At 49.9% G+C, this 20,633-nt stretch overlaps 1 protein-coding gene across 1 annotated transcript in view; it reads right to left on the reverse strand.

Moving 5' to 3' along the window:
• Positions 1-20,633, reverse strand: part of PAPPA2 (pappalysin 2) — a 95,751-nt gene that overhangs the window by 15,801 nt on the left and 59,317 nt on the right. The window contains exons 14-20 of the mRNA XM_074908293.1: positions 18,310-18,481; positions 16,432-16,609; positions 14,009-14,222; positions 6,981-7,149; positions 6,159-6,291; positions 4,925-5,034; positions 2,200-2,271 (exon numbers count right to left, since the gene is read on the reverse strand). Of these exons, the coding sequence (XP_074764394.1) occupies positions 2,200-2,271; positions 4,925-5,034; positions 6,159-6,291; positions 6,981-7,149; positions 14,009-14,222; positions 16,432-16,609; positions 18,310-18,481 (1,048 nt within the window). The remainder of the gene's footprint in view (positions 1-2,199; positions 2,272-4,924; positions 5,035-6,158; positions 6,292-6,980; positions 7,150-14,008; positions 14,223-16,431; positions 16,610-18,309; positions 18,482-20,633) is intronic.

A 20,633-nucleotide genomic window follows, 5' to 3' on the forward strand; every position in this document is an offset into this window, starting at 1 on the left:
TGAGCTGTATCAAAAAGGAAAGCATCAGGGTGAAAGAAACAATCTGAGGATGAATCTTCATTAGTATTACAGTGAGTGACTGTGACCTTAAAAATAGGCCTGTGCTGATGAAACTGCTAACGAGGAAAAAGGCACTGTTCCACAGAGAAGGATCAGAATATCTGACCCGAAGGACTAGAGACAGAGAAACAGAATGACATTCACTTGTATAAAATTGAAGGGCAAGCTCTTGTACTGATGGTAAAACATCTGCTGTTAGCTTAGAGTTCATCAGCTGGAAACAAAGGAGGTAGAGAAAGGTCTGGGTGTACTTGCTGACCTCAGGATATCTCTGAGCTGCCAGACTGATGCAACTGCAGAAACAACAGATAGAGTTCTGGATCCTATCAAAAGAGACATTTCCAGCACAAAGAAGCTTTGTGCAGGGCTTTGGTGAGACCTCAGCTGGAAGAATATCTACTGCTTGGTCATTCCTGATGAAAGATTAATCGAAAGCAGAAAAGGCATTAAAAATCCTGCAGGGGTGATGAAGAGCATGGATTCTCCATCTTCTGGTAGGACACTGCAAGATTTTGGCTTGCTTAACCTCCTGCATGCTCTCTAGGATTGCTTTCTAACAGTAAAAGGGGATGACAAGTATCCAGGAACAGAAAGAGGTCATACTGGCTATGAGCATGTTTGGGTGGCCAATGAGAAGACAATGACTGTTACTGTGAGATGCTGGGACTTCAGGCAGTCCCTATCTCTCTCTCTCTCTCTCACACACACACACACACAAATAAGCTGGCATTTTTCATCATCCCCTACAGGATCTCTTGCTGAAGACACAGAACCAAAGTGAGGTCCAGGAACCATAGAGGAAGAAAGGCTGGGGTTGGTCCAGTGTACCTAAGGGAGCACCCTCATGACTGTGTTGGTGGCTTTCTCTCACCTGAGCTGCATAAGAAGGGAAGAAGGAGCACCTCACACCCCATCTGTTTCTTTTTTGGAAGGACCATCTCCCAGGAAGCACAAGGAAAACAATTCTCTCTGGCCAACAGAACCATAGAGGGGATTACCAGATGGTTGATCTGGACTGCCCTTCCACATAAACCCATTCTACTTCAAATACATTGCCCCAGAGCTGAGCTAAAAGATGACATTTAGAAAGACCCGGAGTTCCCAAAATTCTGGAGGATCCATCACTAGGCTCTGATAGTCATCCATCAAACAACTCTCTAACACAGGACCTCATTCCCCTACTCTTGCAGACCGTGCCTTGCAGTAGAGATGCACAACACAGCCATTGACTTTGGGAAATGAGTACTGCACCTTATGTTGCCCATAACATTCTGTTCCTGGGAACATGCCCTCTGCAACATTACCCTTTCTCCCACACTTCAGCTGATAAAAAGCTGAGCTAGGCATAATTGGTGAGCAGAAGTGATCATTTGCATTGAAATGAGCACATAAAAAAACTAATCAGCACATCCCAAGGCTATTTTTGGTGTGCAAATTTCATTTACATTTTTATTTTTTGTAAAAATCCCAAATTTTCAGCATATAACATTCCAAAATACCCCCTCCTTTTTCCTTTTTTCCTCAATCATAATAACAACTTGTACTTGACAAAGACTGCCTACTTTTAATTTCCTTTGCAAACTGACTCCAGGCTGCCTACGATCTTCTGCTGCCTGGTCATTATTCAAAGCAAAATGAGTGGCTAACCGATTTCTGCAAGGAATTCTTTGTCTGCAGATTCTTCAGGAGCGGTTTGTTTTGCATGTATGAGGCTGGAAATCCTAGTTGTTTTGGTTGGATGCATGAGTCACGCAGGGCTTTTCTAGATGCATGTTACTCTAGAACTGCGGTTCTGGTTAAGGAAATATTCAGGCTTGGCGTCAACATGGGCGTTTTGGGGATACCCCTTGCCAGTGAAATCCTTTTGCTAGAACATTCTTCCTGGGATGGTTAAGAAGCAGCAGGCAAGGAAAGAAATGGGTTATTCTGCAGCTCTTATTCCCCAGCATTGTCCTGGCTGCAGGGGACCATACCCAAGGACGCTTGCTCTGGCCTTTCCGCTCAGCCAGCAAGCCCTGGTCCCAGCTCAGAGCAAACATGAACTTAAAGCCCTCTGGCTTTGTGCTAGAGTAAGTCTTCGTTGCCAGGAGCTCTCCTGCAAGGAGCAGGAGGCTCATGCTGGGGTCAGGGGGGGCTTACCTCGCACGACTGAATGCAGTGAATGACTGAGGGGTCCGGATACCACCGCAGCCTGCCCGTGCACACAATATGCTGAGGAGGGAAGGAGAAAAGAGCTGTTAGGCAAGGCAGCAGAGAGGGCAACAGCCACCAATGCTTTCTGGAGGTAGAGGATCTGCCACAACTGCATTGCTGATCACAATGCAGAACAGCAGTGGCACACCCAGGACCTTCCCTGCACCTCTGCTCAGCAGGAAACACTTTGAAGCCCATCAAACCCAAGACAGCTACACCTGGTTCACCCACAAACCAATGTACATTGTTCAATGCAGAGGCTCGATAGACGTGTGTGTGTGTATGTAGGTGTATATGGACATGCAACTGAGAAAGGACAAACAGAGACAGCAGTAACCACCAGAGAAGTGGGTTTGACTGTCAGTGCCACCTCATGGTGGCTGACCTGGCCGCATGATGGCTGCTTGAGGAAGTCATCCAGGGCCACAACAGGCTGAGTCTGCCATCACCTATCTGCATGATGCTGGATTCACCAGCTCTCGCTCCCACAGGATGCGGGGTTCAGCCAGTCATCACTCAGTGCCTGCATCAATTTGCTTATTGACCCCTGCTCAGGCTCCAAGAACCGAGTCCCAGCAGGACTCAGCTCCCTGGACTTGGTCTGAATCAGATTTGCTCATGTTCAGTCATGGGGCTGAGGTTATTGCTGGTATTTACAAGGCACAAACTCAGCTGTTACAGCCAACCGGACACAAGAGCAAGATGTGAAGGGCTCTGTTTCATCCTGCTGGAAAGTGCTGTCCCTCTCATTCAGCAGGGTTTTGTGAGGAGCACTCATGATTATACAGGGGGAAGAAAAGCCCCACCACACATGCAATTTTCTCCTTGTAAAGCTCAGGCAGACTTTGAAATCTGAGGCCCCATAAAATGATGGCTGGCCTGTGAAAGTGTCCTAGGATGCCCTTCACAGCGCAGGAGTCACCCAGAGGGACACATATGTTTTCTTCGAGCCTCCCATTCAAAATCTGCAGCAGCAAGCAGACCGGCTCCATCATTCCTGGATGGTGTGGCAGCTGAGGATGAGCCATCTCTGCCCACGCGGGGACAGGATGAGGTCCTGGACATCCTCAGCCAGCGCAGGGAAGGCAGACTTAGAGGGAGCTGCCATCAGACGGGGCAGAGGCTAAGGGTGTTGGCTGAGCTAGCCTGTTCCTACTCAGCCCAGAGGATGTTGCATCTTAACCCTACTGGGGTGTTTCCAATGTTGCTGTGCAACTTAAATGGCATTTTAGCTTACCCATACTAGTATACTCAGGCAGGGAAATAAAGGCAGAGGGACAAACCTGCTCTGCTGCAGGATGCAATGGATCAGAGCTGAAAGCAAAACAGGACCATGCCTTCCCCAAGTGCCCACTGCATCTCCCTGTGTGGTTTGCCCCATCCTCTCCACCACCTCAGGAGCACAGCAGGTCCCAAGAATGGCAAGATGCTCGAGGGTTGGAGGAGCAAAGCAGGGAGCAGAGGCAGAAGCCAAGGCAGAGAGGAAAACAAGACGCTCCTGGCAAGGGGGAGCCACTGCTTCTTAAAATAGCGCCTCCCCTCCCTCCTCCTCCTCCTCTCTGCAAAATGCCTCCTTTGCATGAAAGCCCGTGGTGGCGGTGAAAGGGAAGCTGAACAACCACCACCTCGACGGGCCAAGCCATCCAATCCCTCAAAGGCGAGGACTCCTTCCAAGGCTCGTGCTTAACCATCCCACACGCTCCAGGCGTCCTCACCCCCCGGCAGCGATCCGTTGTGGGTCTGATTCAAGGCGACGTACAGTAGTATCCACAAGCACGATGCTGGGCCTCCTGTGGCTTCCCAGGAGGAGGGGAAAGTGTTTGGATGGGAGTGCTGGCTCCTGGGAAGACTGTTTGCTTTTCTTTGTTCCACCTCCTTCATTATGCATCTCATTTTTATTTTAAGAAATATTACCCCAGCAGAGCTGCTTTTTGGGAAAGTCGTGCCATGAGGATCCAAACTATTTGAGCTATTTGAGCTGTTTTGCTTACAAAATGAGTAAGAGATGGGGAGGGAAAGGCTCCCTTGTTCCAGCAGCAGAAGCAACCGGCCGGCCAGCGGGTCCTGGCAGCCAGAGACACCTTTCAGCTGACAGTGCCCTGCCTCCTCCCTGGCAGGAAGATGCCTGCCTGGGGTTGCATGTCTGCTGCCAGGTAATCGAGGACCGAGGCTCATGCTGTGCCAGGGGCGGTTTTTGCAATCCCAGCACATTGGCTGACAGGAACAGCAGCTTAGTAGGTTTAGGCATATGGCACGTCCTGAAAAATCAGCGGGATTCTTGCATTTAACTTCATTCATTGTGGTATCCTGCAAGTCCTTGAAAGATGTCTTGGGAGCTGATAACTTATGCTGAACCTTGGTACGGGAGAGCAGGAGACTGTGCAGTAGCATCCACAGAGGAGAGAAGAGAGAAAGAAGTGGTGGAAGGGAGGACCTTGGCACTGGACCCTGGTCATAGGGAGCAGCAGGTACCTCCAGAGCATGCAGCCTGGGCAGCTCCTTGGAGAGGGCCAGCTGGCCCCAAGCTTACTTATGCTGTTTATCTTTCCAATTCTTACCCTTCTTCACCCAAGTCAAAGAGATTTTGGTTAAAAAACACCAGATAGAGAGAAGGGGGTCTCTCTATGCTGCCAACAAACCCTCTGCTAGAGGAATCCACCTCCCTGTTTACCTGGACTCTGGTGGGCTGCAGACGGTGATCCATAGTCTCAGCAGTTACGTTTTCAGGCAGTATGACAGGGTCACTGGGAGGTATGATACAGGAAGGTATACACACAGCACCTGCAGGAGGAGAGAGAGCCTTGAGGACTCCATCAGGAACCAGGCAATGATATTTTACAGAAGGGCACCAGACTCAAACATATAGACTCCTCACTGAGGGTAGAGGCAGACATAGAGGAGACCCTTTTCCTCCCAATCTGGGATGACATTTCCTTCCGCAAATCCTGAATTATGCAAGAGCCTACAGGAGTTGTGGCCAATTCCCTCCTCCCAGATGAGATGAAAATTGAACACGCCCTAAGAGACGGATTCAAGCCCTGATGGCAGGACATGGTATCCAGCGTGAAAATAAGTCTGGCCTGGATGCTATTGGATGTTTGTTGACATGTTAGGAAGCATCTTTCATAGTTCTTCTATCCCACTGAATTCCCACTGCCTTCCTATGACTCAGGAAATAAAAAAGCTGCAAAAACCACCTTGGAAAACCTGGTGGATCCCAGCCCTAACCTCAGCCACACATCAGGTCTGTCCAAAGCTTAATGTTAGCAGGCCCTGTCCTTAGACTGCCTTAGCCAGTTTTGATTAGACCCAGATGACTGGTGTGTTTGCTTCAGAGTGTTATAGGCTTTGCTCAAGTGTCCTGACCCGTGGGATGCCAGGCAAGATGCAACGACTGTCACTGAGCATTACAGCTTTCCCTGAAAGCACAAAGCAACCAAGTTATGAAAAAAGAAATGGATGATGTGGTCCCTCATCTGGTGAAAGTGCCCTGTTACACACAATTGTCGGTGCGGCTTTTATCTAGGACCTGCCACATTAACCCTGCAAATGGCAGCAGTATTAACAAGTTGAGAAACCTCAGCAGGGATGGAGGGCTAGAGATTAGGAAAATTACTGCAAAGGGCTGGGTCTGCCCTAGAGACAAGTCCCTGCTCCTTCTGACAAGAGAGCTGCTTACACTGGAGCCAGCTTTAGCTTTGAGTCTTGCCTGTGAGTACAACCAGAGCATGCACAAGGCTAAAGCCACCCCTGGTTTAGAAAGAGGATGGAAGAGAAAACAGGATTTTTTTTTTCATATATTTATCAGGGATTGGTACAAGAAGAGTCATCATGACCTTCAGCTCTCTAGGAAGGCTGAGTCAACATAAGGTTTGGTTTACTGTTTAGCTTTTGTCTGCCCTCACCTATGCCGTGCCCCTGCTCACACTTGTACTCCACAAAATTCAGCTCCAGGGGTGGTGGGCAGGTGCCTCGTAAACTCTCGCACAGTTTGAACTCTTCTGTCCATAAGCCCTCCTTGGTGCAGACAATGGGAACCTGCAAAGCAGAGGAAGAGCAGCTGGCATTACTACCAGCAGTGGCAGGGCTTACCCCTGCCTGGCTGCTGCCCAGCTCTGGGGGCCGAAAAATGCAAGGACCCCCCTCCTGCCAGCAAAGACCAGAGGGAAGTTCTCCGGGGCAGCCGGGTTGCAGCCATCTGGTCCAGCTTATGAGTGCTTTGCAGTACTGACCGGAAAACAAATTGTTTTCCAGCTGCTGCTGGATCCCACCAGAGGAATACAACCACACCTCTTTTAACAAGACCCTTTCAGCAGGTTGGATGCAAAAGGTGGAAAAGCCTGTCAGGCAGCAGCCTCCATCCCCACACAAGCCCCTTGTCTAGCAAGCCTGCTACAGCAAGCTTGCCCATCATCCCAGGCAAATGCATTCACATCAGCTCCCCAAACCCACTGGAAACCTTCTACTTTTGCTTTCTGACCCTTTTGACTCAAGACAAGCAGGCTTGCTTATAATCAGTGCTTTTTGGAAGGGTCACCAGGGAGAAGGAGAGCATCCCCAGGCAGCAGTGCGCCATGTGCTGGTACAAAGCAAGAAAAGCTTTGGGTTTGCAGGGCAACTGCTGTTTGGTGGTATAAGGCATGTGGCTCTGGGGATGGTCAAGCTGCTTTTGGGTTCTCCAAAGCACAATGCTTGCCTGATCTCTGTCTCACCCCCAAGTCACTCACTTGTTGTCCCTGCTGCTCACAGTTGAGGACGCACTGGCTGTCCAGCTCGAAGCCCTGGGTGCAGTTGTACATGCCCTCGAAGACGGGAGGGGGTGGCTCACACACCACGGGAATGCAGCGCCCTGTTTCCCACTGCCCACTCTCCAGGCACTGGACCTTCAGGAACTTCCTGGGGAAACACAGACACCAGGTTGGACAGCAGCACCCCAAACAAACCCCACCTTGGCCATACCAAGCATCACACAGAAGCAGAAGAAGCCTAGAGACATCTCTCCTGGAGCACAACCAAGTCCCCCTGCATGGGTCTTTCTTACACCATCCCACCCCTAACCACGGGCAGATCCTTCTGAAGGGAAAGCCCACACTCAACCACGACTTTTTCTTCCCCTCACTGGGGGGGAATCACACTGATTTAGGAGCACACTGGATGTTTTTTCCTTGCACTCACCACCCCACTGCTCCCTGCCTCTCATGGTGCCTCTAAACTGTTCCTCTCTGCCTTGCAGCCCCTGCAAGTCCTGGGCTGCTTGGTCCTACCACCAGTAGCTACATACTTTGCTGGATGGAGTGAGCCTCCACCAGTAAATCCTGCTGGCCTGCACCCAGCTCCTCCTGCTCCTCTTTGTACTCCAGCCAGATCTGTCAATCCTGCTCTTGCCAAGGGGCTGTCATACTGCAGCAGACCAATACCATCCTGTGCTTCAAAACCAGCCCAGCTGCAACCTACTTGACAAAAAAATGATGAAAAAGAAAGGAAGACAAATTCCAGGAGCAGAGCCCACCCACTTTTCTGTCTCCTGTCTTTGGCAGTGATAGAGACGCTGCATCTTTTATACAGAGGCATCAAAACCCCACAAGGCATCAGGTTGGCTGGGGACTGCTCTTCCGGAGGAAGACATGTCACTGCAACTGCAGACTTTGACACAGAGGTTTTGACAGTGCTGACGGGCTTTGCCTGAGCTGGTGCTGATTGCTCTGTCCTTAATGAGGCTTCTCCCTGCCTCACTCCTGTCCTTCTTTACTAGATGGCCTGCTTGCCTCTGCCCTCTCCCACCACCAGTGCCAGCAAGCAGGGCTCCAGACACAATGTTATGGAGTTTATAGCAATGCCACAGGCATGCAGAGCGGGGTTTAACTAGGTAAGAGAACCCCCCGGGAGGAGGCACTAAACTGCCCCTTGTTCTGAGCAGCAGCAGCCATTGCATGGGTCCACCCAGCTGCTCCCAGCACATGGTGAAGGGTCACACAACCTGGAGCAGTGATGGGACCCCATCCACACCCCACCACCAGACCTGGGGCAGGAGCTGGTGGTCATCTCCATCACATTTCTGCTGGGAACTCCTGGATGGGAAATTTGAGAGCTTTTTGAAACTTTCTCATATTTTAAAATATTTGCAACTTTTATAGCTTTATCTTCTCCCTTCAGAAATCAGGGATCTGTTTTCCCTTATGGGCTGTATAAGGGGGCAGTGGGTTCCTGCTGTAGCCAATTCAGGCTCTGGCAGGGAACATGGAAGTAGGCAGGGGAGGGGATGGGGCATGGCAGGTCTCCTGGCACAGAACTCTGCACAGATCTTCCCACCTGACCACACCAGGATTGTGGGTGGTCACAGTGTAAGCACCTGAGCAGCAAGTGGTGCTACAAACTCACCCCGAGAGCAGTAGCCTTGAATTGATTAAAGGGAACTGCAAATACCTACTATTTTGGAAGGGTGACAAGAAGGAGCAACTCTGGATCCAATAGTGGACATCTTTGGTTTCAGCCCACCCCTCATTTAACTTTCTTGGTTGCTTGACCTTTCCACTGGGATGATGGTCACTGCCTTTCAAAGATTTCCCCATCAGACCTTGCCTCCTCCTTTGTCTGTCTGAATGCTTTGCTTTGCCCACCTTTAAAGGCGAGCCAAGGAGCATGCCTAGAGGTACTGATCCCATGTTGGATGTCCAGGTCCTCAAGCAGCATTTTCCCTTTCTTGAATTGCCTGGCAATTAAGGTGTGATCCAGCTGTACAACTTGCAAGGTGTAAATAGCTGGGGTTAAGCTGTTGTCATCATGGTCATAGGAGCAAACTGGTGGTGCAAAGCCTCACTGCAACAGCTATGCCTCAAGCACCAAGCAAACTCCTTTACAAACCAGGAGCATCCCAGCCACATGCTACTACTCACCCCCCATGGGCCACTGAGGTATAACAGATGTAGAAACTGCAACTCCCTGTTGCTCCTCTGAATCATGGCAGAGGCCCTTTGCCCAGGAAGACCTGGGGAGAGGGGCAGTACACAGGGAGGACACACCGCAGGAGCTGCAGTTTGCACAGGTGCACAGTGTGGTTCAGAGGCCCATCAGAGCCCCATCATCTTCACCAGGGCTTCTTGTCTTGATGTGGTGCTGGAGTGACCCCAGCAGGGGCTGGCACTGTGCACAGCCTCTCCCACCTCTACCTAGACCTGCACCCCACCTAGGTCTGGGGGGAGAAGCCATCTCACTCTGGAGGCTCACCCCACCACCAGTATCTGTGCTGGGGAACTCCAAAAACAGGGCTAACCTGGGCTGGCCCTAGTGTAGAGGGTGGTGTGTGGACCACTGCCACACATATGAAGTGAGCAGTTTATATTAAGGCACAGAGAAGGGAAGGGAGAGGCTTAAAAAAACCCCAAAACAACCAACAACCCAAAAGAAAACCCAACCTCATAGCAGTTTGAAATTTCCAGAACCCTCGACTTCTTCTGATCTGGGTTAGCAGCATTTCTCAAGGATTAACAAGGGGGCCAGGAAAATTGGAGTCAAAGCTTCCCCCTCCAACCAGGCAAGCGGATGCCTAATGGGTAGAGGAGGCAGGGGAGACATCTGAGGCCAGCAAGGGCTGCGTCTGACATGAAGGCATGAGCACTCACCCAGCTCCAGGAGCTGAGCATGCAGGAGCCTGGCTGGGATCCCGCCATGTACTGGGTCTGCCATACAGGAATGGTGATAAAGCCTAAAGCCTCATCTCCTATGGCAGGAGACTGACAGCTTCAAAAGAATAGAAGGGAAGGAGGGAGGTTTGCTAGTAAATGGAAAGAAAGCAACACCAGCTTTTAGGACCTCTGCTGCTCTGCTCCAAACAGCCTGGGCAACCTGGGCTGTAAATCTTCATCAGCGACCTTAGAGGTGGAAGCGACACAGGAGTCTGACAGCCAGTGTTTTCTTTACCTGGCTGTTTGGCTCCCTCAGCTGTACGAGTGTTTGCCTTTTATCTGGAAGGGGCCAGATGTGGGCAAAAGCAGCAAGCGCCCCATGCCTTTGCAACCACCACAAATGTATAGTGGTCCTGTGCCCTGATAAGCTACAATGTTCCCAGGACAGATTTTCCTGATTTGCCTGCTGCAATCTTTCTGATGTATTTCCAGCCACTGGTCTGCTAGTTCCTTCCAGCCCATTTTCTCCTCCACATTCTCCCAACTCCTCTTCCTCTTTCACGATCTCTGTCATCTTTGAACAAGGTGAGGACATGGAGGCGCTGACATCATGGAATCTCATCAGGGGGTTGCACTGTACTCCCTTGATTTCTGGTCAAAATGCAGGCTGAGACTTTCAAAGCTACCTGAAAAGACCTAGGTACTTTGTTCTTTTTTGCTTCATTCCCACAGGCTAGCAGAAGGGGCTCAAGCCCTCACAAAGGTGGCTTTGAGATCCCCAAATCTCTTCTTTCCAAGGAATCATGCTGCACTGTGCAAGTGAAACAACCCCTCTGCAGGGTCTGACCTTTTCGGTCCCCAAATCGAGAGCACCCCCTCAGCATTAGAGTGCTTCTCTAAAGGATGTCCTAGATACTCCTTTTAGATAGCTCCTTCAGGTGGCACTTCGTGGTGGAAGCAACAACAAAGACCACTGCAGGGGTGATGCCCATTTTCCCTGAAGTATTTGACCCCTGACTTTCAGGCCAGCTCTTTTCAAAGCTGCAGCTGTGGACGATGCCAAACATTGCTCCTTGACAATTAATTTCTCTGTGTGAACCAGGTGGGTAGGTTGGTGCTGTCATTGGACAGATGCTGCCCAAAACCAGAAAGTTCTCATCAGAAAGCACAAATGAACAATGCATACATTAAGTTTTCCTCATTACCATTATTTTGGGGTTATATGTGAAGTAGCTTGGCAGCTGAAAACCAAGCTGTTACGTGGACTCTCCAGGCTGAAAACAGATTTCCTTTAGGAAGAGTCAAAGAAGCTTTAGCCTTCATGTCAGAGTTGTCAGTCAGATGATCCTGCCAGCAGAGGAGCAGCAATTCTCTGGCAAGATATTGATTACACAATCAAGATTTCCTCAAGGATCCCTTGCTGACAAGCAGTGATTTCTGAAGGGCCTTTCCTCACCCAGGTTAATAGATAAAAGCATCTTCCATGAGACAACAGATTACTTCATCCCCTTTCTCTTCTACTTACGCTATGGGAAATGAATTTCAAATAAGATTTTAGGATTCTAAGCTTCCTTACTACCCCTGCGGTAAAATTCAACTAACAAAACAGAAGTGATAAAATAGCATGTGTCCAAGAGCATCTCAGCTTGAACAGAGACAGCTGAATCTCAGCCATGGCTCAGGTCTGCATAAGGTGGACACCGTAGCCCTACTGTGTGAGAAGCAAGGCCCCAGGGCTTGGGTCCCCAGTCCAGGGGGTACAACACTGTGCTGGTAAAACACCAGCAGCCATGGTGTTTTACAAGGTGTGTGACAGAGAAAGGCACTGCAGAAGGCTGATCAAAGCAGCAGCTAGTCAGGAGGTGATGCTGAGCCCTGGCTGGGTTGAGTTCCTGCTCATTCATATTACAGCTTAACTGCCTCTGTCCACAGGGGATCTGAAGCCATCCCTGAAGGAAGATGCTTACAAGCAACCCTTGAAGGAAATTACCAATCTTCTTCTAACAGTGCTGTGAGAAGCTGAGTCTGTCTTTCATATAGATATTCCCTTGGGAATCCACAGGCACCCTAAGATGCCTCTACACCTTCCTTGGAAAACAGACTGAGCCCCATAGCTGTTGGCAAGGCCAGCTGCGGGTCACACTTCCTCCACTGTTCCCCTCTAAAAAGGCACAATCGCTAGAGCTAGAGGAATAATTCAAAGGGAGCCTCATGATATTTCCAAGGTTGAGATAGTTAGCTGGCATGAGAAGTCTTCAGTGTCAACAGTGGATTGTGCCTGACTGTCCAATATATAGTACACATAGAGAGTCTTGTTTTCTTATGCCATCAACACCTCTATGGCACTAAATCCTTTAGCAAGGCTGGTTCTTGCTGGGTTGATGGACAACGGGGAGACAATAGATCAAGAACTCAGTTTGCTGTACCCAGAAATGCTGCAGAAGACTGCAAAACCTGATGTCCAAATCACCAGCTGAGACCCTGCCTGTGCCCCCACCAGTGCCAGCCCCTTCCAGAGCTCTCCATCACCCTCAATAACTTGCTTTCTCCAAAACTGGCCAGAAAAAAGCAAGCTCTCACTCCAATAGCTCCCATCCTCTGCCTGCTGGGGCTGAAACACCAGAAGGATTTCCAATTATCCAGCAATTGACTGGCCCACTTACTGACTAGTAGCTGCTACTCACTGCATGGGTTTGTACTTATGCTCAGTGTATACACAGAGCTCCAGATGAGATGGTACACCAGCATTTACACTTCCAAGGAAAGGCTTTTGCTTTGAATCAGGCCACTCACATAGCAGTTGATCTGCATGATAAGAAAGCAATGAATTTTCTGTTTCTGTTAATGTTTTTTGCTTAGATTAACAAGATCGTACTCTACCATCAAAGTTATTAGACAAATTAGTAGTAATGATAATAGCAAATGTGAAAATGTTATGTCAGCATGCATTGCTATGAAAATATAAACCACTTTGCATGATTTTCCTTGACTTGTCTCACAAGCTGTTCAGACCCATAGGGTAGTTATACACACACCAGAGGAGCCTCAGGAAGTCCCAGAGGGCATCTTTTTTACCAGCAGTTGCCGCAGCATGACTGAGATGGCCTAACTTTGCAAGCTGAGTTGATCTGATTGCATGTCCAGTGCCTGAAATGCCACAGGCACGCAAGCTGCTCTGCAGTTTGCAAAGCAGCCCATGTGATCATAGCCATGATCATGATTTGATCAGCTCCCCTTGGCCCAAGAAATGCTCCTAATGCTGTGAAAAGCTGTTTACAGAAACCACTTCCTTCATTACAAGGCAAGAAATTTGGCAACTGCTTCCCAGTGCACAACAACCCTACCCCAGAGCAAAGTAAAGATGAAGTCTGCATCCAATTAAAACTGGAAGGGGGCATTAAACAATTAGCACATAATCACCTGATTTGGGCTAGCGTCAAGACTCTGAGGAGGACTGGGCCAGTGCCAGGGCGTCTTTAGTGACCGTACCCAACAGGGACTTCAGCTGAAGGCTTTGCAAACAAAATGCTGCTTTACCCCCCAGCGTCAGAATATTGGCTGAGCGCAGGGCTAGTGAATCACCAGGAATTTTTCCCCAAAGCATCGGGAAAAATCTTCTCCAATTGAAATGACAGTGCTTGAGATTAAATTTAGCCAAGATGTGCAGAGGGTAAAATGTTAACCCCAACAAAACGCAGTCATTCATTCTTACAATTCCCAGTGTCTTGATCTACATTTTATCACTTTTGGGAAAGACAGCAGCTCCAGGAATCTTCCAGCATCTTATTACATCTGATTACCTGAGAATCCACAAACACTTCTGTACATGCTTAATTTTCACCAAGTGACAAATGTGTTGAGGTACATGGGAAAATTTGCATACTTTGGGTTAAAGCACTTAATATACGCTCATGTATAATAGCAGTTTAGATCTTACTCGCAACTGCTTTCATCTAAACCAGGGGAATGCCTCTCATATTTCAAGAAATCTGCATGACCAGAGCAAGCTGCTCTGTCTTGTACCTATCAGATCTGCTCTTCAGGACTGCCAGCATACCATCAGCTCTCCTCCTTGTTCACACTAAGAGAAGAGAAGGAAGGAAATGGTGATAACAGACCCACCACAGACTTACTTCTTAGGCTTGCCTGCTGTGTTCTCGGCCACGTGGTATCCAGGCTTGCACTTGTAGCGACAGACCGAGCCCACATCATGGTTCCCCTGAAGGCACCGTGGGACCAGGAGCTTGGCGTTGGCCACCATGGGGGGAGCATCGCACTCCAGCTTGCAGTAGGCTTCAGGGAGTGACCAGAGGCCATCCTCCAGGCAGGTCAGCCACTGGTTTGTTCCTGACCCCAACAGAAGAAGTCTGTTAGTGTTACAGCTGACCCAGGGATGGAGTCCTGCTGAGGAAAGCTCAGAGCAGCCAGCAAAAGTCCTCTTTTTAGAGTAGATACTGATGCCAAAGGGAGGCAACAAAGACCATGGACTTGCATGCTTGGTCACACTGCAGCAGAAATAAGAAGGGAAGGGACAGTTTCTAGGGGATGGAGAAAGGATCTTGGTTCTGTAAATTTCCCCAAAACTTTCCCTTAAACCTCCCCTCTGGTGATGCCTCAGCATAGTGTTCAGTGGGCTGGGGGCTCCTGTACATGACATTATCATATTTACTTTAACCCGTCTTCATTCTCCCCAGGTGCTTTCTGCAGCTTGTCCTTACCCTTACAAGCTGTCATGTCCTGTGCTACATGTGCAGAGCAAGATGGGAAGTACTAAGAGGACAGACATGGAAGGCTTAACTGGTGTGACTGGGAATTCAAACCACCCATTACTAAAGGTTTAGGTTGAGTATTACAGCCCAACTCTTTTCTGTCCCTCTAGAGAAGAGGACATTTGGTAGACCCAGCTAGCAGGTGGCTGAAACGACACAGCTCTGGGTGCCTGTCCAGGACCAAATCACCCACATGGTGCAGACTATGGGTGGTTCACTAGGAACTGCTGAGCAAGAAAAAAAGCTGGACTGGAGTGAATGGGACTCTTCTTACTGAGAAGATTGGATCAGCAGATTCCTGGTGCAGCCAGACTTCTCCACACTCCCTTCAAGCATCGCTTTCTTTTTATGGGATCACTGCTCTGGCTACAACTGCTCTTGAACCAGGAGCAAGACCATGCCTCCGCTCAGCACTTGTGTTCCTGGCGGGCCGGTGCTGCCGAGGGTCGTCCCCCGCCTCCAAGTGCCACGCAGCCATGTCATCCTTTCCTTGCCTATTCTTAGCATTTATTAGCCTTGAGAGCCTGCCCATAAGGATGCGAGCCTTCAGGGAGAACAAGCATCAAGCACGTCCCTGCCTCAACAGCTCAGCCAAGTCAGCTGGACCTCTAAGAGTTTACCCGCGTGGCTCGACAGCCTTGGCCAAGCACCACCAGCTGTTGTGTCAGCCGCTGGAAGACACCCAGGGCGCTCCACCGAGGGGACGCCTTCCCACCGAGGAAGCCCAGGGCAAACCTCCTGTTGACTTCAGCAGGAATAAGAGGTGGCTGTAACTGAAAGATCAGACTAAAGCCCTGCCCTCATCTGACCCACCCAAGGCAACGGACATTGGTTTGCACAGAATTTGGGCTGTCAAGTCGTCGTCTGTGTGCTACCTTTGATCAGCTCACACTGGGGATCTGCCGGCATCCCCCTGTCATGAAATGAGACCTTAATTCCCTGCAGTTTTTGCTCCTTAGATTTAACTTTAAAAAAAAAAAAAAGAAAAAAAAAAAGTAAATGATTTTCATACGTTTCAGCTATAAATGTCTCCATAAAATAGGGCACCCATTAAAATGATTTGTTGTATGTGATTGTTCAGAGCAAAGGCACTGGTGGAAACTCACATAAAGTCCCAATGCTTGAAGCTGTCAAGGCAATTACCCCCGAAATCCCATCCAGCTCAGCCTTGCATAGACAGGAACAGTAGCTCTCTTTCTCCGACTTGGCTTAAAAACATTCCTGCGGCTATTGATGGAGTCGGCAGAATGAAAGCCAGGCCATGGCGTGTCTGGGGGACTGCTGTGTGTCTGGGTGGTGAACATCTCCCAGACTGCTTTGCAGCTGTGGGCTTCAGTCTCTATGGCTTTATACAGCCCCAGGCCTCCTGAACCACAGGCTTTCCCACAGCCACCAGGCACCAAGCCACTTTTGGCTCTCTAAAGTCCTTTCTGTCTGTCCACACTGGCTGCCTGCATGCTTCCTGCCTCCCTCGTCCCCATAATACTGAAGGCTGCCAGACCTCACCAGCTATCAGGAGAAGACGTCCCTACACCCCGAAGTGGATGGATAAGGGCTGTCAGCCAGGGGATGGGAGTCAGAAGTAATTATCCCCACACTATGGTGTCTCTACTCGAGGGGGATAGATGCCCACCATTTCAGGAAGTCTCTCAAGAGCCAACCCGGCTGGCAGAAGCCAGAATAATGAAAAATTCAAAGTAAAAATGCTCTGTTTGAACAGCTTGTGACAGGCACAGAAAGGTGGCACCAAAAAGGGTGGTTAAATCTCTCAGCATTCCAGACTGTACCTTGAAGCTTGGCTGGGTGGATGCAGGAGAATGAGCATCTCTGCAGGTAGGTGGTTCCCCTGGGGCAGGAGAACTTGGCGTAGTACACGTGGGACTGGTCAGGAACACCGCAGTTGACAGCATCACAAGTCACAGATCTGTCCCACCATCCCGAGCTGCACGTCAGCACCACCTCCTGCTGCAGAGAAAACAAGGCTCCATCAGACCTCTGCAAGTGAGCTTTAATCTGCTGGTCTGCCACCACAGCGGAAAGGGCTGATCTAGGTTTCAGGACAAAGAGATGTTTCCCCCATTTTTCCTGCCTCAATGTGCCCTTTTTCCCCACTCTGGACACTGAGTCCCAAAGCCCTCACCTGTTCACAGGGTGACATTTGGGGTGTAAAAGCAGTGTCTGACTGCAACTGTCTGACTACAACCATGCTGCTCGTACAGTCAAGTGTGTGACCTGTCTTTCCAGCCAACACATTTTGGTTGAACCCTGATGTGGTGGCTCTGAAGGAAATCACCAAAATTTGAGTCTGGTACTCCTGGGTGCACATGCAGGATCATGGTGTAGCTGAACCAGGTAGAGGATGCTCAGGGAGAGCTGTGTGCATTTTCCCAAAATGACTCAAGTTGAGTAGGGTCACACAGCCAAACGAGTAACTGGAGGGCTCAGCACAGGGCACTAGCAAGCTGCCATCTGCTGTGACAGCCACATGGTGAAGCTCTGTCCAGAAGTTTCCCATCTTGCTGCCAAACGCAGGAAAACTGTCACCCGAGGCAGATTTATTTTGTGCGGTTTCATTTTAGAGAACAGGAACATTTTGTTTTCCCTGGGCATGCCTTGGCCCACAAAGCCATGCAGCCATGTAATTAATAATCCCCCCAGTGTCAAGGGGCTGAGCAGTGCATCCCCAGATGCCCCAATGCACTTTCCAGTGCCCACCACTCCTTCAACAAACACCAATGGCTACAGCACAGGAAATCTGCCTGCCAGGAATCATGAGCGCTTGCAACTCTCCGAGGAGAGGAAAGGTCCATCCTGTTGACATGGCCTCACTCACCTCCATCTGTCTCCACCCCATGTGAGTTCATGCTTTCACTCGGGCTGGCGTGGGGACCAGCTCAGCCCCAGAGACTCCTCTTCCCCCTCCAGGAACAGCCTAAAGACAGGACACACTGTGCCCACAACCCTGCCAAGGTGACTGCCCAGACCTGAGGCAGCTCAGCTCCCAGGGACACATCAGTCCCAGGTCTCCTCTGTCAACAGCTAAGAGCTGTGCTGGCTTGGGACTTTTATGAGACATCCCCCAGCCCTCTGGAAAGCAAGACAAACTCTTTCATGGTGACCTCTGCACTGCCCCGCTGGCATGGGCAGTGTTATTGCAATGCAACACAAAGGAAGAAAAGCTCTCCGTGCTGTCTGCTGCCTCTAAATATAGTCACTCTGCAATGACTTCATTTTTTCCTGAGCCACTAACTTCAGCTTTAAGAGAGAAAACATCCCATAGATTTTTAACCCTCCCAGCAATGCCCATCCGAAGAACAGAAATGTCTACCTCACCCTCTTCAGGAGTTCATCACCCTAGCTTAGGATATTCCCTGCAGTAGCTTTTAGCCTGGCAGAGCCACGGTCTGCAGGCAGCACTGGGCTAGGAGGACTGCAGTGATGGAAAGGGAGGGGCCTCCAGAGCAGGACCACCAGCAACCAGCACAGAGGTCCGGCACTGGAGCCTCCACTGGGCTGAGGTTTGTTGGAAAAGTGGCAAAGAAGTCAGGGCTGGAGGAACAAGGTGTCCTGGGGTCACTCCAACCACCTGAGAGTGGTTAAATCTTTCTTAACTAGCAGTCTGTCCAACAGGCTGTGAGATCACCTCCACCCTGAGGTCTACTCACCTGCACAGAGCGCAGGCTCTTCCCATTGCTGGAGCCAAGGATGAAGCCCTTTTTGCAGGTGACAGTGCATGCCATGTGTCTTGGGCTGTCAGAGGTACAGTTGAGGGTGGCAGCATGAGCAAGCAGCGGCTGCGTGCATCTTCCTGATCCTGCACAGGCACCATGGACACAGCTATGGAAGAAAAGAGGGAAGGGATCAACATGTGGGCCCCAGGACTACTTCATCAAGGTGGGGCTCTCTCCAGGTGGCACCTGTGTGGGGTGTTCAGCAGGTCACAGATGCCTACAGAGATTCACACCTATCCCTCAGCCCCAGCTTCTTCCAAGCTTGAAGTCTCCTCACAATGATCAGGAGGATAGTTTTTCACACTTCTGCCTTGGCTGGACCTCAGCCTAACCCCAACCCACACCTTTGCCCAGACCATGGTGTCCTTCCAGGCTGATGAAAGGAGGCACAGCCCAACAATGCTCCTTCCAAAATCCATGCTGTCTGGTGGTGCTACTCCAGCTCCTCTCCCCCAGGGTGTGACAGTTGCACGGCACAGAGTGCACACTGCCTAGCACCAAAGGGGATGGTGGTGCTCGGTGTAGGTGGACCAAGAAAGCAAAAAGAGGGAGGTGACAGGGAGAAGGCAGGCAGACAGCGTATCCAGCAAGGCCACAACTCTCCCATGGTTGAAGTGAGAAAGTTGGTTTCAGATGGTCCTGTCAAGCAGCACTCCTGAATGACTGTACAACAGCAGTCGTTGTAGCACCTTCCTGAGAGTGCCGCAGCTTCTCCAGCAGCAAGGGGTTCTCTATCACACGATAATTTCTCATCTCCAACATGCTCAAATCATACTGGACACCGGAGAACTTGTGGCAAGAGACCCCCTGAAATCTTGCTCTGCAGTGCAATAGGGAGTACACTGTTAGACTCACGCATGATTGCAGCCACTCATGTGTGTCCTCCCATACATACTCCGCTCACACATGTCTCAGACACTAGTGTTTGAGGGCAGACAGTGGACAGCAAGAGATCTGCGCTTTCAAAAGGCAATAAAGGCCATACAGTAACACTGGGTGTTTCTCCTTTCTGGTAACTTTTGAATTCACACTTCAATTTCAGTCAGCCTTAGCTCAGAGTAAGACAAGATTTGCAGCAATAGATGCTCAGGAAGAAAAGACCTTTTTAAAGCCTCTGCTGATAGAACGGTGATGGGTATGTTAAACCCTGTATTAGACATCAGAAAATCCAGAAAGGATTCTTCAGCTGCAAGGAATGGTTTAGCTGGAGAAGAAACCTCTGCAGATATTAGGGGACCATTCATGAGATATTCTTCAAACTATGTGCAGTCCCCCAGACCCAGCAGCAGAGTTGCCCAAGCTTCATGTCCACATAGCTGCACCACAGACTGTGGTGGAAGGGAGAAGCTGGACATGATGCAGGTGTCTCCTCCACCCCACTCTTGTCACCTTCCCACTTTGCTTTGATGGTCTGCAGCACCTCTGCTCTTCCCGCAGGCCCACACAGCATTTCAAGCCTGTGCATAATGATGCCAGGCAATTTGGGATCAAGACCATCTTGGCAGACACCTGTCCAGCTCTACAGACTCAGTTGTGGTCACCAAGGTGAGCTGCAGCTAAAAGGAGGAATTAGCCTCCCCCATGCACCACCTCAAGTTACAAGAGGTCCCTGGAAAGCTTGCAATGTGTCACCTGTCCCTTGGAAAAACTCAGCCCACTCCTCACTGCAGCAGCTTCCCACCAAGGACCAGCTATTAGGTACTGATCAATTAAGCATCACAAATAATCCCACAGTAAGAGAAGCACTGACCAAAGGGCTACGGTCCCCATCAGTGAAATGCAGTCAGCAAATGAATTACCTGGGATGGAATGAGGCCAAGACATGGGGTTGACACAATACCTCCCACAGGAAAATGCCCTCATTATCTGGCTGTCAGGCTTATCCCTTTACCAAATGATATAGGTGCAAAAGCTGACATCAGCCATTCTGAAGCAGGGGCAGAGGTGGTGCAGCTTCAGGTGACAACTGTGGAGTTGTACCCGAATGTCTCCCCTCTGCTTCTTGCTTTGCACAGGGCTGTTGACATTTTTTTTGTGCACTACATTTCACGCAGAGAAGGCAGAGACAACCTTTGCCTCTTGCGTTTCCTCAGCCTCTCCAGTCAAGGATGCACAACTAGAAAGTCCACAAATGACACCAAAAAAAATTAAAAATCAGTGCCAACATGGACATTAAGGGAACACAATGTGCTGTTGAATCTGGACAAGTCCAGCGAGCCAAAGACACGGTGGAAACCTGCAGGCTTCAGCCCTGAAAG

The sequence above is a fragment of the Athene noctua genome, chromosome 5 (genome assembly GCF_965140245.1).
Source record: "Athene noctua chromosome 5, bAthNoc1.hap1.1, whole genome shotgun sequence".
NCBI classification, from domain to species: Eukaryota; Metazoa; Chordata; class Aves; order Strigiformes; family Strigidae; genus Athene; species Athene noctua.